Source organism: Zootoca vivipara, chromosome 9 (assembly GCF_965207765.1).
Source record: "Zootoca vivipara chromosome 9, rZooViv2.hap1.1, whole genome shotgun sequence".
Lineage (NCBI taxonomy): Eukaryota > Metazoa > Chordata > Lepidosauria > Squamata > Lacertidae > Zootoca > Zootoca vivipara.
The window spans coordinates 70,374,004-70,390,263 of record NC_142592.1 but is presented as its reverse complement, the minus strand read 5'-3'; the positions used below and the strand labels follow the sequence as shown (position 1 = coordinate 70,390,263).

The 16,260-nt window shown below is 47.1% G+C and overlaps 2 protein-coding genes across 2 annotated transcripts; both read right to left on the bottom strand.

Moving 5' to 3' along the window:
• Positions 1-7,386: 7,386 nt before the first annotated feature.
• Positions 7,387-8,361, bottom strand: LOC118091555 (olfactory receptor 5T7-like). Its single transcript, XM_035128642.3, has one exon. The coding sequence runs from the start codon at positions 8,338-8,340 to the stop codon at positions 7,387-7,389; it is 954 nt and encodes a 317-aa protein (XP_034984533.3). The 5' UTR covers positions 8,341-8,361.
• Positions 8,362-15,294: 6,933 nt separating this feature from the next.
• Positions 15,295-16,260, bottom strand: LOC118091556 (olfactory receptor 5V1-like). Its single transcript, XM_035128643.3, has one exon. It carries the CDS (start codon positions 16,246-16,248, stop codon positions 15,295-15,297), a length of 954 nt encoding a protein of 317 aa, XP_034984534.3. The 5' UTR covers positions 16,249-16,260.

Below are 16,260 nucleotides of genomic sequence, written 5' to 3'. Positions count from 1 at the left end.
CTGAATCAAGGTCAACTCTGAGAAGAGAACCAGGAAGCGAGAGAGTGGGCAAAAGCTGTGTTGGTGATGTGGAATCTTTCCTTCTTTATGGAACAATAAAGACAAAAGCCCCCCCCCCCCGCTCTTAGGGGCAGGGCTTCCCAATCAGAAGGTGCAGCTGCCAAAATGGTTAAGGTTAAAGCTATGGTTTTCCCAGTAGTGATGTATGGAAGTGAGAGCTGGACCATAAAGAAGGCTGATCGCCGAAGAATTGATGCTTTTGAATTATGGTGCTGGAGGAGACTCTTGAGAGTCCCATGGACTGCAAGAAGATCAAACCTATCCATTCTTAAGGAAATCAGCCCTGAGTGCTCCCTGGAAGGACAGATCGTGAAGCTGAGGCTCCAATACTTTGGCCACCTCATGAGAAGAGAAGAATCCTTGGAAAAGACCCTGATGTTGGGAAAGATTGAGGGCACTAGGAGAAGGGGACGTCAGAGGACAAGGTGGTTGGACAGTGTTCTCGAAGCTACGAACATGAGTTTGACCAAACTGCGGGAGGCAGTGCAAGACAGGAGTGCCTGGCGTGCTCTGGTCCATGGGGTCACGAAGAGTCGGACATGACTAAACGACTAAACAACAACAACAACAACAACTCTGCGCACACACACAGGCAGAGAGAGCTCTCCCTTTTTGACGCTAACTACTACCCTTGGCAGTAGGAGCCATCGCTGATCCAGACATCACTGGAGGAGATTTGGTCTTAGGGGGCAGAAATGATGCTGTACTGGGGAAGCACCGAATGGCATGCCCTGAATCGACCCCTTAAGCTATTCTTGTTGTAAGACAGTGGTGGCCAAACTTGGCCCTCCAGCTGTTTTGGGACTACAATTCCCATGATCCCTGACCACTGGTCCTGTTAGCTGGGGATGATGGGAGTTGTAGTCCCAAAACAGCTGGAGGGCCAAGTTTGGCCACCACTGTTGCACGACCCCTGGGCAGTTGTGACCACACTCTGTAGAACACTAGGGGGGCACCAAATACCTGTTTGCTGTTTCGAACAAAGAATTTGCATCTCTCTCTCTCTCTCTCTCTCTCTCTCTCTCTCTCTCTCTCTCTCTCTCTCACACACACACACACACACACACACACACACACACACAATCACAAAACTGATATTTAAAGGGCTTCGTTAAGTGAACCTGAGCAGTGCTGGTGCTGTCTTCCAGGCCGAGGTGTGGCGCTCATGTAGCTTTGCAGTGTCCATGCATCCAGCATGTGCATTTTGCTTCCAGAGTCGGATCTCTTAGGTTCTCTGTAGCAAAATAGAAAAATTCCTTCCAGTAGCACCTTAGAGACCAACTAAGTTTGTCATTGGTATGAGCTTTGGTGTGCATGCACACTTAGTTGGTCTCTAAGGTGCTACAGGAAGGAATTTTTTTGTTTTGTTTCGACTACGTCAGACCAACACAGCTACCGGTACCTACCTGTAACTTCTCTGTAGCAATTACTGATCAGTCTGATAGGCTGCTGTTCTCGGAATTAAAGTGCTTAGCTCAACTTGCTGTTGTTGTTGTTGTTGTTGTTGTTGTTGTAATTGGGAGATTTGGAAGATTTACTTCAGTAACACTTTCCTATGTAACGAAATCAACTGGACTGTGAAAATGACTCTACAACAGCCATTGATTTTCTGGATATATACATTAGACCAGGCACCCCCAAACTTCGGCCCTCCAGATGTTTTGGACTACTATTCCCATCATCCCTGACCACTGGTCCTCTTAGCTAGGGATCATGGGAGTTGTAGGCCAAAACATCTGGAGGGCCGCAGTTTGGGGATGCCTGCATTAGACCCAGGAACAGCACAATGCCTGAACCTAGATCCATGTTTCCCAAAATTATTTGGGCCCCTGCTCCCTTGGTTCCATAACCTAGGGCCCCCTAATAAAAAGCATTATTCATAATAGCAGTCTGCATGAACTACTAACCATGACATTTGAACCAGTAACATTGGGATTATGTGTCTAAATGTTCCACTATAAATTGCAGCACCACTTTCCTTTTTCAAACATTTATTCAAAATGCAATTAAATTTTTTCGGTTGGATTAATTCAGTTTATGAACCTGATCCGTCAATGCCAGCTTTTCTAAGTCTGATCATCATTCACACCTACAGCGCTCCGCTGTTGGCCCTTGGCCTCTGAGCGACCCCGGGAAATTCCCACCAGCCCTCTTTGAGAATCACTCACCTGGAGGATAGCATCTGCATCACTTAGCCCTTCTGATTCTAAGAGCCTCAAGTTGGCGTCCACATTTTTAACATTAGGAGAATTTATTAAAAAAACAAAAGCTAGGGGGAAGCAGGCAGAAGGTCAAAACAGAATACAAAATAAACCTGGAGAAATAAAACCAGAAGACTCCTAGCCTATCTACCACACTAGAGTCTTTCTGATTTACTCACAAGTAAGCAGCAAGGATGGCCAGCTCCCCTCCCCATGGGGAGGGAGGAAAGCTTTTTAAAGTCCCCTCCCCATTTAGGGTTGATGGGGCGCTAAGCTACTGAATGTAACGGGGTCCTTTCTGTGTCCAGCCGTCCTTTGTCAACAACAAATTGTTGCTGTTTTTTGTGTTGAATATATGGTCATTGATGGACCTCATAGGTATCTAAAGCCATTTGCACATAACAAAATACTGTATGTATTTTATCAAAGTAATTGTTGAACTGAAATACAACTAAGAAGAAATATATTAATAGTGAAATAATTATGATTGGGGGCCCATGACTTACATCACAGGAGCCTACACAACACAAAACACTGTTGCTGTATGTAGGTTTTATTTTATTTGTTTTTTATCTTATATTTTGGAAATGTACATCCAGGTTTTTTCCCTTTGATTTTTTTGGGGCCCCCCAAGAGAGTGGGGCCCTAAGCTAGAGCTTGTTTACCTTATACCTAAATCCGGCACTGCTCCCCTCTCATGTGTGAAGAGGGATCCCTGGCTCCTTCTGCCCTGTGGGATGCCAGAGCCAGTTGCTCAACACCCTTGTGTTGCTCAGTTAAGGATCTTAAGTTCAGGGGCGTACCCAGGATCAAAACTAGGGGGGGGGGAAGCCATGGTCGTTCAGGGGCGGGGCCAAGGCACGGGAGGGGAGGGGCCACAAAGTGGGAATGTGGGCAGGGCTACAGGGCCAGCGGGCCCGACGATTCTGCGGCGGCGGCTGCAGCCGCTAAATGAACCCACTAAACTCTCTCACACGAAATTCCCCTGCTCTGAAGCAGGGCAGTCTCTAGGCCCGGGTCCAGTGGCGCGGGGCGCCAGGCCACCAGGGGCGCCGCTGTGCCCGCTGAGAGGCGCGGCGGAGGCCGCCCCAGGCGTGCCTCTCAGCTGTTCATCGGCTTCAGGCTGCTTTCCGGAGGCATGTGGGCCTGGGGCCGCCTCTGCCGCGCGCAGGGGCATCGCAACAGGGGACAGGCAGCACCCCCTGGCCCAGGGCCGGCCCTACGGCCAGGCTGGGTTGCGCAGGGCTTCGGCCCTCCAGGTGGCAGCCGTGCAGTGAGCTGCGCCCGCCGTGCCGGGAAACGGGGCGGGGTGGGGGCACCAGAGGGATCCGTCACACCACGGTGCCAGGGCGCCAGGTATGCTTAAGACGGCCCTGCTCTGAAAACACCGCTCCCATCCATTTACGGCTAGCCATCCCCCTGAAAAACCCTTTGGGCCCCGCTTTCCCTCCTCCAGGTCCCCCCGAAGCCTTGCCAGTTCCCACCCTATATATCTGGGATGGGGAAGGAGCTCAGAGGTCTGCTAGTTCTGGGGGGCCATCCCCCCGTGGCCTGGGAGGATACTGGGGACCCCCCGCCAAGCTGAGACCCACAAAGAAGAAGAAGAAGCTGCCACCGCCGCCTCCCCATCGCAAGGGAGCAAAAGATGGGAAAGGTGGGGTGGCGCAGCGCAGGTGAGAGAGCGAGCCCTCCCCAGCTGCAACTGTACGGCGGCGGCAGCGGCTCCCCCGCCCTCAACGCCCCTCTCTTGGCAGGGGCAGCAAGGGAGAGCGGCTGGGGGGGCGCATTGCAAAGAAGGAAACAGCAGCCAATGCCCGGAGAGGGCAATGCACTCAGGGGGAGCGGAGAGCTGTGCCGCTCCCCAAGGCAGCTCCTTTCCTATTGCTGGGGGTGGGGGCGGCGAGGAAGGGTCACTGCCGCTGGGCTACTCCCGCCGCCGGCAATCCGGCGCAAACGCCCCCACGCAGCTTCCTTGCAGCAGCCACAACCACCGCCTTCGGGCGCCGCCCCCCACTCCTCCTTTGCGGGCTTCTGCCCACCGAGGCTGAACTGGCTCCTTTCGGTGCACTTCCTCTCCCGGCCCAGGAGGAATCTCAGTAGCAACTCCTAACTCAGGGGGGGTAGGGGGGTGCGGAGGGGGGAAGGGGGCGATTCCCAGCCCGAGGCGCCGACGATCGCAGTGCAGCCTACCGGGAGGCAGAGCGCGGCAGCGGCTGCGACGAATGCAGGGAGCTGCGTCTCCTTCGCTTGCCAGGTAGGAGAGGTTGCCTCAGGTAGGAGAGGTTGCCGCCCGGCAGGGCTTTCTATTGGGAGGCGCGAAGGCTTTAGTGGGCGGGAATTGGTGCAAATGTAGGCAGGGTGGGCACCAGCAGCGTGCACCAGCAGCATTTCCTCCCCCTCTCCCCTCCCGTGTCAACAAGTGAGGCGCCTGCGCAGGGTATTTGCTTCCCTAGTCGGGCCCGTAGTTTGGTCTTCTAGGGGGGGCAGCTGCACCCCCTGCCCCATGCTGGGTACACCCATGCTTAAGTTCCCTTTCTGCATTTAAAAGCTGGTTATGACAAGGCTACCATGATATGTTGAGTTACAGGTAGGTAGCCATGCTGGTTTGCCGTAGTCAAAACAAAATAAAAAATTTCCTTCCAATAGCACTTTAGAGACCAACTAAGTTGGTCAAGAAGATCAAACCTATCCATTCTGAAGGAAATCAGCCCTGAGCACTCACTGGAAGGACAGATCCTGAAGCTGAGGCTCCAGTACTTTGGCCACCTCATGAGAAGAGAAGACTCCCTGGAAAAGACCCTGATGTTGGGAAAGATGGAGGGCACTAGGAGAAGGGGACGTCAGAGGACAAGGTGGTTGGACAGTGTTCTCGAAGCTACGAACATGAGTTTGACCAAACTGCGGGAGGCAGTGCAAGACAGGAGTGCCTGGCGTGCTCTGGTCCATGGGGTCACAAAGAGTCGGACACGACAAAACAACAACAAAGTTTGTTATTGGTATGAGCTTTTGTGTGCATGCACACTTCTTCAGATACCACACGAAAGCTCATACCAATGACAAATTTAGTTGGTCTCTAAGGTGCTACTGAAAGGATTTTTTAAAATGATATGTTGAGGCAGCTAAACCCTTTAATATTTTCTGCACTATGAGCCACACTACTTTTTGGTGGGCGGGGGAATGTCTGTCCTGAATTTACAGCCAATGAATAAGTCTGATGCATAAAATCGCTCTGAACTAGGGATGGTGGAGTGCATTAGATTCAGTTCACATTTAAAACCAGAGCTAACTAATCTGCACTTTCTGAAACACTGGGGCCGGGGGGGGGGGGAGAAGCACCCTTCAAAATTTGCACTTCCACAAATTTTGCAATACAGTGCCCCATTGAGGAAACGGCTGCCAGGATGCATCTACAGTGACTGAATGTGTGCGTAAATACCGTAGATATATTACTTCAAACGCATGCATTATTTTAAAGGAAATGGAGATGCAAATATCTGCATATTGACTAAAATTGCAATCTGCTGGGTACTAAAATGCTGATGAATTTTTGTGAGCACTTGGGGAAATGAAATAAAATTCCCGAACTGATGTGGAGAACTGAACTTAAGAGCGGAAAAGGGGGAAATGGAGAGAAATAAAAACTGAAACATCACCCAATCCTTACACTGGACAGAATGAAGTCAACTGATGCAAATTGCTTGACAATGTGATCATGTCAAAGCTTTGTTGTCTTGCATGGAACATCGAACAGCTTTGTGACCAGCTGTCAATCAGCCAGCCCAGACGATTCCTTCATTTCCCCTCATGTTTTAACCAACGTACCCAATATTACGCAGTGGCGGATGTGACATTTGCATGGTTTTAAACGAAGTGGTGCGTGCAGGTGAGTGATGGCTCCCTATCCCCATTGCAAATGCAGCCTTTCCTGGGTTTAGAGGTGACTTTCCGGGCCCTTTTATTTCTCTGCTCCTCACCTGGCAACTTCTGACCTGTGGAACTCAGCTGGTTGCTGCGGTTGCTGCTGGGCTTGAAAGGATGTAGAGATTCTTGGTTTCAGATGCTGATATTTCTTCCATGTCCCCCAGTGAGGGAAACCTGGTAGGAGGATCCGGAGGCCAGAGAAGGGTGGGGGGGTGAGTAGCAGAGTCTCCACCTTTCCTCCTGTCAGAACAAGGGATAGACCAGGCTGGGGCTCATCCTCAGCCCAAGGAACGGTTCCAGTTTCTAGCTGACCCTCCTTGTCCTTTAGGTGTCACCACACGCCCTAAAATTGGGCATAGTTCTGCCTGCATCTTGTGGCCCAAACTCCAGCAGGGAAGAGAGCTTTTATTACGTGTTTCAGCAGCCCCTGAAGAGGGAAGGAATATCAGGGCGTGCAGGAAAAAACATCTCTTTCCCCACGGTTTTTCCCCTGATAGAAAATGCTGGTGCCAAGGGTACAGAGTAGATCTCGAGGGGATCAGGGAATAGCAATGTTCAAATGAGGATCTTAGGGAGGAGGAGCAGAGGAAATCAACTCAATCTGCAAAATTCAATCTGCCAAAAAACAAAACAAAACACAACAACAACCAGTACGGAAATCAAAACGCAGCCAGCATTTCAAATTTGTACTTCTCCAGGTCATACGGGGCAGATATCCAGCCAAGTCATATTTACAGAACTATATGGGCGAAGGTAAAATATGGAGAAAGGGTCGCATTTTAAGGGGAAATAGCCTTTAAAAGAATGACTATGTCATGCAAGATTGCATACAAAAATGTGTGTGTTAGGAGAACTTCGCACTGAGAGGCTGATGAATTTTTTGGGAAGACTTAACAAAATAAAGAAAACAGAAAAAGATGTGGAAATGTGGATCCCTGAAATTAAAAGAACTTAACTGTGGAAGAATGGGAAATTTTTACATCCGGGGACGAAGCTGAAAAAAGAGGACACAACAAGGACAACTGTTTTTAATGCTTGATGCTTTTTAATGTTTACATATTTTGGAAGTGGCCCGAGTGGCTGGGGTAACCCAGTCAGGTGGGCAGGGTATAAATTATTTATTATTATTATTATTATTATTATTATTATTATTATTATTATTATTATTTCCCAAGGGAAATTTCGCCAAAGGCAGGAGACCCTGTTAGTGAGGGAGATCAGAGCCCTTCTTCAAGCCCCCCAGAACCTTCCTCAAGGCTTCCTTCACCTCCTTGTTGCGGAGGCTGTAGATGACAGGATTCAACATGGGGATGACGATACAATAGAGAGTAGAGATCACGGTGTCGACTTCCAAAGAGTAGCCTGCGCTCGGGCGGTTGTAGTTCACATTGGCCATCCCAAAATAGATGATGACCACAACTATGTGGGCAGCGCAAGTGGAGAAGGCTTTTCGCCTGCCGGTGTTAGAGCGGATCCGAAGGATGGCCGACAGAATGAAGATATACGAGACGACCACCAGGAGGAAAGTTCCCAGGCTGACAAACACACTTGCTACATGAAGGGCCATCTCGTTGACGTAGGTGTCGCTGCAAGCAATTTGCAGAAGAGGAGGGACATCGCAGAAGATGTGGCGGATCTGGTTGGCCCCACAGAAGGTCAGGTTGGTGGAGAGCGCAGTGTGAATAACAGAGTCCAGGAGGCCCCAGATCCAAGAAGTGGTAGCCAGAGGGACACACACCCTCCTGCTCATCAGGTGAGCATAGCGCAAGGGTTGACAAATGGCGGCATAGCGGTCGTAGGCCATAGCGGCTAGCAGGGCGCACTCAGTCCCTGCAAAGGTCATCAGGAGGAACATCTGGACCATGCACTGGTTGTAGGAAATGGTGTGTCTCTGGCGCCAGAAGTTTGCCAGAATCTTGGGGATGGTGACGGATGAGTAGCAGACGTCCAAGCAGGATAAGTGGCTGAGGAAAAAGTACATGGGGCTGTGGAGGCGTGAATCCAGTTGGATCAGGGTGAAGATCACCCCATTTCCCACCAGGGTGAAGACGTAGATGGTCAGAAAGAGGAGGAAGAGGAAGGACTGTCCCTTGTGGACCCCAGAGAAACCCAGGAAGACGAATTCGGTCACTAGTAGCGTCTGATTCCTGCCTTCCATGGGCTCGGTTGAGGTCAGTTCTGAGCGTAGAACCAGGAAGGAAGGAAGGAAGGAAGGAAGGAAGGAAGGAAGGAAGGAAGGAAGGAAGGAAGGAAGGAAGATTAATGTGGGCAGGGAATGCAGATATGCGCATGGGATGCTGGTATTTTTGTCTCTAAAGATCTCTCTGCATTCATCATTTTCATACTCTTAACAAGAGCACATCTATAAATTCATTTTATGATTTATGTGTACAAAAACCCGCACAGAGGATGTGTTACTGCCGCAGGCGTGGGCATATTCGACTTTCAGGGGTGTGCAACTGATGAAATGGCGAAGCATTTTGTCATAAGTTAAGGTAAAGGTAAAGGGGCCCCTGACCATCAGGTCCAGTCGTGTCCAACTCTGGGGTTGCACTGCTCATCTCGCTCTATAGGCCGAGGGAGCCGGCGTTTGTCCGCAGACAGCTTCCGGGTCATGTGGCCAGCATGACAAAGCTGCTTCTGGCGAACCAGAGCAGCGCACGGAAACGCCGTTTACCTTCCCGCCGAAGCGGTCCCTATTTATCTACTTGCACTTTGACGTGCTTTCGAACTGCTAGATTGGCAGGAGCTGGGACCGAGCAACGGGAGCTCACCCCGTCGCAGGGATTCGAACCGCCGACCTTCTGATCAGCAAGCCCTAGACTCTGTGGTTTAACCCACAGCGCCACCTGGGTCCCATTGTCATGAGTTAAGTTGACACAAATAAACTGGTGCTGGTAGAATTTAAGATATAAAAATAGGCAGATGAGTCCGATCCTTGCTCTCTATTCCCTACTTGGAGAGGGGTTCCCATTGATCTGGAAGACACATCGGTTTCTTTAGGGAGGATGTTGTCTGCTTAACCTTTAACCCCATAAACTCACCAAATAGTGTTTTTTTTAAACTCATCAAATAGTTGAGTTGGAAGGAATTCTGTGGGTCATTTAGTCCAATGCAGGGAACCATAACAAAACGCTCTCTTCTGTATTAGTTCATATTCTATCTTAAAAATAAAATTATATTCTTTTGATCTCTTCCTGGTTGTTTTCATTTTATTTTGGGGGGGTTGTTTTATAGCTGGGATACCCTCCCACAAACTTACCTCTGTGGAGGAGAAAAGGACTTCTTCAGAGAGAGGATTAAATCAGGAGCAGCGTGGTCAGAAGGATTGGGCACATCTACATTTATTTTCCTTCCATCAAACCACACTTGGGAGTACTTTTGGATACTTCTAGTTGCCGCACCTTTAAAAATAACAGATTTCTATAATATAATGGATTTCTATAACAGCAACTCGAGGGATTTCTGGAACTAGAGCAAGCGTGTGAGGTAGGGATTGAAGCAGCCCAGTGTATCAACTCAGCGCATGCCGTTCAAAGGAAAATCCCACAAGCCATGCATGTAAAAGGAAAAGATGCCATACAGAGGAAAAAAGCTGATCAGGTATTCCATTTAAGATCAGAATGAATAAAGCCAAGTTCTTCTGGACTTACCTCCTGGTACAGTGGTCCCTTGGTTCTCAAACTTAATCCGTTCTGGAAGTCCGTTCCAAAAGCAAAGCGTTCGAAAGCTAAGGTACACTTTCCCATGGAAAGTAATGCAAAACGGATTAATCTGTTCCAGACTTTAAAAACAACAACCCTAAAACAGCAATTTAACATGAATTTTACTATCTAATGAGATCATTGATCCTTACCCATCCACGCCAATAATATAAATGCTGTTCTCAATTTATAACTCATTGTCCTTTCCTGGATGCAAATTGTTAAGAATCATCAAGACCTTCCCTTTGACTTTATTTTTGGTCTTGTTTGTTTTTGTTCTCTTTTTCTCTTTCATTTTTTAAAATTTTTTGATGCAAAGGAATACTTGTCCATAGGAAAATAAATATCTATACATATATTTATTTATTTTCCTGTACAAAATCTTATTGGGATGTAGGCAATGAATAAAATAAAAATTGTATCAATGAACACTAAGGGATTAAATTCTTGCATGAAAAGAAATAAGTTTAGTGCATTACTCAAAAAGGGGGGGAGCTGCAATATCAAATGCTACAAGAGTCTCAAATAAGGAATGGAGAGTAGTATTTTTCTTGAAAGTTCAAAATTAAGAGAAGTGTTTTCAGCCTGTTCAAAGAATAAAAACAGAGCAGTAGCTATCATTTGGCCCCCCAAAACACCATTTTGTTTTTCTTACCGGATCACAGACCCTGATGGGGGATTCATTTTTGGAACAGAACAGTATGATGGAAGATAATATCTACCGGATCCATTTATGCACTTAGGAATAATCATAGAATCATAGAGTTGGAAGAGACCACAAGGGCCATCCAGTCCAACCCCCTGCCGAGCAGGAAACACCATCAAAGCATTCTTGACATATGCCTGTCAAGCCTCTGCTTAAAGACCTTCAAAGAAGGAGACTCCACCACACTCCTTGGCAGCAAATTCCACTGTCAAACAGCTCTTACTGTCAGGAAGTTCTTCCTAATGTTTAGGTGGAAGCTTCTTTCTTGTAGTTTGAATCCGTTGCTCCGTGTCCGCTTCTCTGGAGCAGCAGAAAACAACCTTTCACCCTCCATATGACATCCTTTGATATATTTGAACATGGCTATCATATCACCCCTTAACATTCTCTTCTCCAGGCTAAACATACCCAGCTCCCTAAGCCGTTCCTCATAAGGCATCGTTTCAAGGCCTTTGACCATTTTGGTTGCCCTCTTCTGGACACGTTCCAGCTTGTCAGTATCCTTCTTGAACTGTGGTGCCCAGAACTGGACACAGTATTCCAGGTGAGGTCTGAGCAGAGCAGAATACAGTGGTACTATTACTTCCCTTGATCTAGATGCTATACTCCTATTGATGCAGCCCAGAATTGCATTGGCTTTTTTAGCTGCTGCATCACACTGTTGACTCATGTCAAGTTTGTGGTCTACCAAGACTCCTAGATCCTTTTCACATGTACTGCTCTCAAGCCAGGTTTCACCCATCCTGTATTTGTGCCTTTCATTTTTTTTTGCCCAAGTGTAGTACTTTACATTTCTCCTTGTTAAAATTCATCTTGTTTGCTTTGGCCCAGTTGTCTAATCTGTTAAGGTCATTTTGAAGTGTGATCCTGTCCTCTGGGGTATTAGCCACCCCTCCCAATTTGGTGTCATCTGCAAACTTGCTCAGGATGCCCTCAAGCCCATCATCCAAGTCATTGATAAAGATGTTGAACAAGACTGGGCCCAAGACTGAACCCTGTGGCACCCCACTAGTCACTACTCTCCAGGATGAGGAGGAGCCATTGATGAGCACCCTTTGGGTTCGGTCACCCAGCCAGTTACAAATCCACTGAATGGTAGCATTGTCTAGCCCGCATTTTGCCAGCTTCTTTACAAGAATATCATGGGGCACCTTGTCAAATTAACAAAGGAAGGAACACAGAGAAAACAAAACAATAGTGAAAAGAAAACGCACCCACCAGCTCACTCTGAGAATATAGTAACCATCAATATAGCCATCATAATTTGAACATATAAGATATCCAAATGTCCAGATAGACATCCACACAGAATTGATGGTTATAAGCTCCCACAAACCTAAAAGCTTCTATCCACCTTAAACCTCTTAACAATCTTTTCCTGCAAGCACAAAACACAGATTGTTCCCGATTTTTGCCCACACTGAAACCACAAATTGGCAATATTTAACTAAGCTAGTTTACTGTTTTTCTTTGAAATAAATATTCAAAAACATTTAACCTACCATTTAACCTATTTTTGAAATTTACACAGTAGCTGCTGCATTTCCCACCCTCGGCTTATACTCGGGTCAATACGTTTTCCAGTTTTTTGAGGTGCCTCGGCTTATATTCGGGTCGGCTTATACTCGCGTATATACAGTAGTTGGTTTGGCAACTATATCAGTCGAACATGCTGAAGCATCAGCACTTGACCTGAAGGAACTGTTAACAAAATTTGCAAAGGAAAAGGCACGTAAAATAAGATTTTGATTTGCTTGAAATTGAAACATTAAAGAGACGTAAATTTCAGCATCACATTTAACATTTTTGAAAGTGATTTCTGACTTGTTTTCACAATTTTTTAAAAATAAACAATTTCAAACTCTGTGCTTTTCATTCTTCCTATAATACATCTGTGTTTGAAATATGATTGGTCGGGGGGGGGGGCGCCAGAAGGTGATCTCGCCTAGGGTGCAAAAAACCCTAGCACCGGCCCTGACTGGAAGGACAGATCCTGAAGCTGAGGCTCCAAGACTTTGGCCACCTCATGAGAAGAGAAGACTCCCTGGAAAAGACCCTGATGTTGGGAAAGATGGAGGGCACAAGGAGAAGGGGACGACAGAGGACGAGATGGTTGGACAGTATTCTCGAAGCCACCAACATGAGTCTGACCAAACTGCGGGAGGCAGTGGAAGACAGGAGTGCCTGGCGTGCTCTGGTCCATGGGGTCACAAAGAGTCGGACACGACTAAACAACAAAAGAAGTAAATCTTGGCCAATTGTTCCTGATGTGTTATGCACGTAGTTAAATACGTATTACGAGAGGTTTTTTCTCTTTCAAGTTGCAGATTTCTGCAGAATTGAAGAGAATTATCAGTAGAAAATATGTGCAATCTACAAATTGCAAACCTTCCCCTTTCACAAAGTGGTCCTCAGATTCTGCCAGAGAAGTTGACCATCAGAGCACATGAGCAATAGCCCTCCAAAACAGATATTCCTCAGGGCCACGTGACCTCTGGCTAAAGTCTAGCTACTGTGGCTAATAGCCATTGATAGACTTTCCCTCCTCCCCATATCTCTCCAAGCCCCATTGAAAGCTTTTTAATGTAGGGGAATCACAGCATCTCCAAGTAGCCAAACCCACCGTGAGAAGCAGTTATTTTGGAGGGGTGAAGAGTGGCAAGCAATGGTCCTGAATCCACAGGCAATAAATAAATAAGGCTGATGCATAAAATCACTCTGGGTTGGGGATGGGGAGTGTATTAGATTTGCATTTAATGGCAAACCTACCTCATTTGCACAGTTTCCAAGTTTCTGAAACAGCCACCCTTTGAAATTCACTCTTCCCTGAATTTTGCAATGCAGTTCTCTGGTCAAGTAACACATGGAACAATGCATTATACTAGGGGAAATCGCATTGCTAAATTGCAACAACAAACACTCGTGTATATACTGTACTAGGAGAGCTTTGCACTAAAATGCTGGTGAATTTTCATGAGGACTTAACAAAGATTCCAAAGTGCTGTTAAAATGTAGAGAAATGAACTTAAGAGTGGCGAAACGAGAAATGGAGCGAAACTGAAATTAGGAGATTTGCTCATCCCTCCTCTGGACAGAGCAAATCCAGCCCAAGCATATTGCTTAGCACTGTGAGCATTTCAAAGCTTTCCTGCATGGAAAAATGAATCATTTTGTGCTCAGTTTTAAACCAGCCAGTCTGGATTATTTCCCCATTTCCCAGCATGATTTCTGGTTTAAATCTCTGGCATGATGTTAGACAATGGCCAATTAAATTTTTTTCCTGGTTTCAATCAGACTGGTGTGTGTAGACGAGCAATTCCTATCCCACCCCCATTGCAAATGAAACATTTCCTGGGTCTGAGGGCTACTTCACGGATGCCTTTATTTCTCACCTGGCACCTTCCTGCTGCATGGATAATGGCTGTGGCACCTGTTGCCTTTGGAAAGATGTGGAGAAAGTCAATTTTAGATGCTGATGCTTCTTCCAGGTCACCGAGTGAGGAGAGTCAGGCAGGAGTTCTTCCCAAAGAAAGGCCCCCAGCTCTGCAAGCATCAATCGCATGCCCTAAAACTAAGATGCACCCTGCTTGTATTGTGTGGGTCCAACTCTGGCAGGGAATAAGGTTTATACTGAGTGCTTGAGCTGCCCCTGAAGAACACACATTTGCATCAGGAGAAAGAAAAATCAAGGAGTCCAGAAAAAGATGTCTCTCTCTCTCCCCCCTGGGTTTTTCTTTTAATTGGCAGAGAAGTTTGGAGTCGTGAGTGAAGGGTGGGGACCCAGGGAGTTGGGGAATCAGTGTTCAAACCAGGCTCTTGGTTAGGGTGGGGGGTGGGGAAGAGAAAATCAATCCAATCTCCATTTAATTCACACTTTCTGAAACAATACGGGAATCAAAGCACAGCCTGCCTTTTCAATTTGCACATCTCCAAACCTTGCAATGCAAATCTTCAGCCAAATAACGTGTAGAAAAAATGTCTGAACTAGGGTAAAGCATGGATAAAAATAACATACAAAAAATGAGGAACATTTTAGGGGAAATTGTGTGTTTTTAATAATGCTTTTAAAAGATACAGAGTATCAAAATAACCGTACAGGATAGCTTGCAAAATACTAAAGGCATTTAATTTTTAAAAATAATATCATATAATACAGAATTATGCTATAAACAAACAAAAGGTCTGGATGGGGATGGGAAGGGTACTGATTAGGAGCTTATACATACCTAACAGTAAACAGAAAATAGAGAGTCTTGTCTGGAGCTTATACATTGGTGTACAACGCAGAACATATAGTCAAATCTGCTTTAGTTATCAGTTAAAGTGTGCAAGTAACTAAGGATAAGGATGGGGGGGGGATTTGCTTGGTTCGTATTTTGTTCTGGCTGCAAGAACAAAGATGTACAAAAACACGTGTAACCGCAAACTGCAAATAAAGCAAGACAGCTGCCAGAAAAGCTGATTTTAAAAGGGCAAACCTATTTTAATAACTTGTTGAAGTCTTCTTGCAATCTTTGCAAATTTTCAGTGTATCCGAGGAAGTGATTTTCATGATACCTGCGTGTCAATATTTTGCACTTTGTACAATGCGCAGAGCACCTTGGAACAGATGGGCAAAGAGACCCTCCTGAGAGAATAAGGAGCGATGCTGCTAATGTACATTTCAAATGATTATCTAGTGGTCTGATTTCCACACCACTTGTTAGTGAGGTGAATTATATCCCTTCTTCTGCCGCCCCAGAACCTTCCTCAGGGCTTCCTTCACCTCCTTGTTGCGGAGGCTGTAGATGAGGGGGTTCAGCATGGGGGTGACGATGCAGTAGAGTGTGGAGACCAGGGTGTCTATCTCCAAGGAGTAGCCTGCGCTCGGGCGGTTGTAGTTCACGTTGGCCATCCCAAAGTAGATGATGACCACCACTAGGTGGGCTGTGCAAGTGGAGAAGGCCTTGTGCCTGCCGGTATTAGAGCGGATCCGAAGGATGGCCGACAGAATGAAGCTATACGAGATGGCCACCAGGAGGAAAGGGCTGATCCCCACGAAAATGCTTGCCGCATGAAGGGCCATCTCGTTGACGTAGGTGTCGCTGCAGGCGATTTTCAGCAGTGGTGGGACATCGCAGAAGATGTGGTGGATCTGGTTGGCCCCGCAGAAGGTCAAGTTGGTAGCCAATGCAGTGTGAATGGCAGAGTCCAGGAGGCCCCAGATCCAAGAAGTGGTAGCCAGAGGGACACACACCCTCCTGCTCATCAGGTGAGCGTAGCGCAAGGGTTGGCAAATGGCGGCATAGCGGTCGTAGGCCATGGCGGCTAGCAGGGCGCACTCAGTCCCTGCAAAGGTCATCAGGAAGAACATCTGGGCCATGCACTGCTTGCAGGAAATGGTGTGTCTCTGGCGCCAGAGGTTTACCAGGATCTTGGGGATGGTGACGGATGAGTAGCAGACGTCCAAGCAGGATAAATGGCTGAGGAAAAAGTACATGGGGCTGTGGAGGCGTGGATCCAGCTGGATCAGAGTGAAGATCACCCCATTTCCCACCAGGGTGAAGAGGTAGATGGCCAGGAAGAGGAGGAAGAGGAAGGACTGTCCTTTGTGGACCCCAGAGAAACCCAGGAAGATGAATTCGGTCACCACCAGCGTCTGATTGCTGCCTTCCATGGACTGAATCAA

What these genes read in the sequence shown, in the direction of transcription:
- LOC118091555 (XM_035128642.3), bottom strand. Translation starts at nt 8,340, where the DNA reads ATGGAAGGCAGGAATCAGACGCTACTAGTGACCGAATTCGTCTTCCTG.
- LOC118091556 (XM_035128643.3), bottom strand. Translation starts at nt 16,248, where the DNA reads ATGGAAGGCAGCAATCAGACGCTGGTGGTGACCGAATTCATCTTCCTG.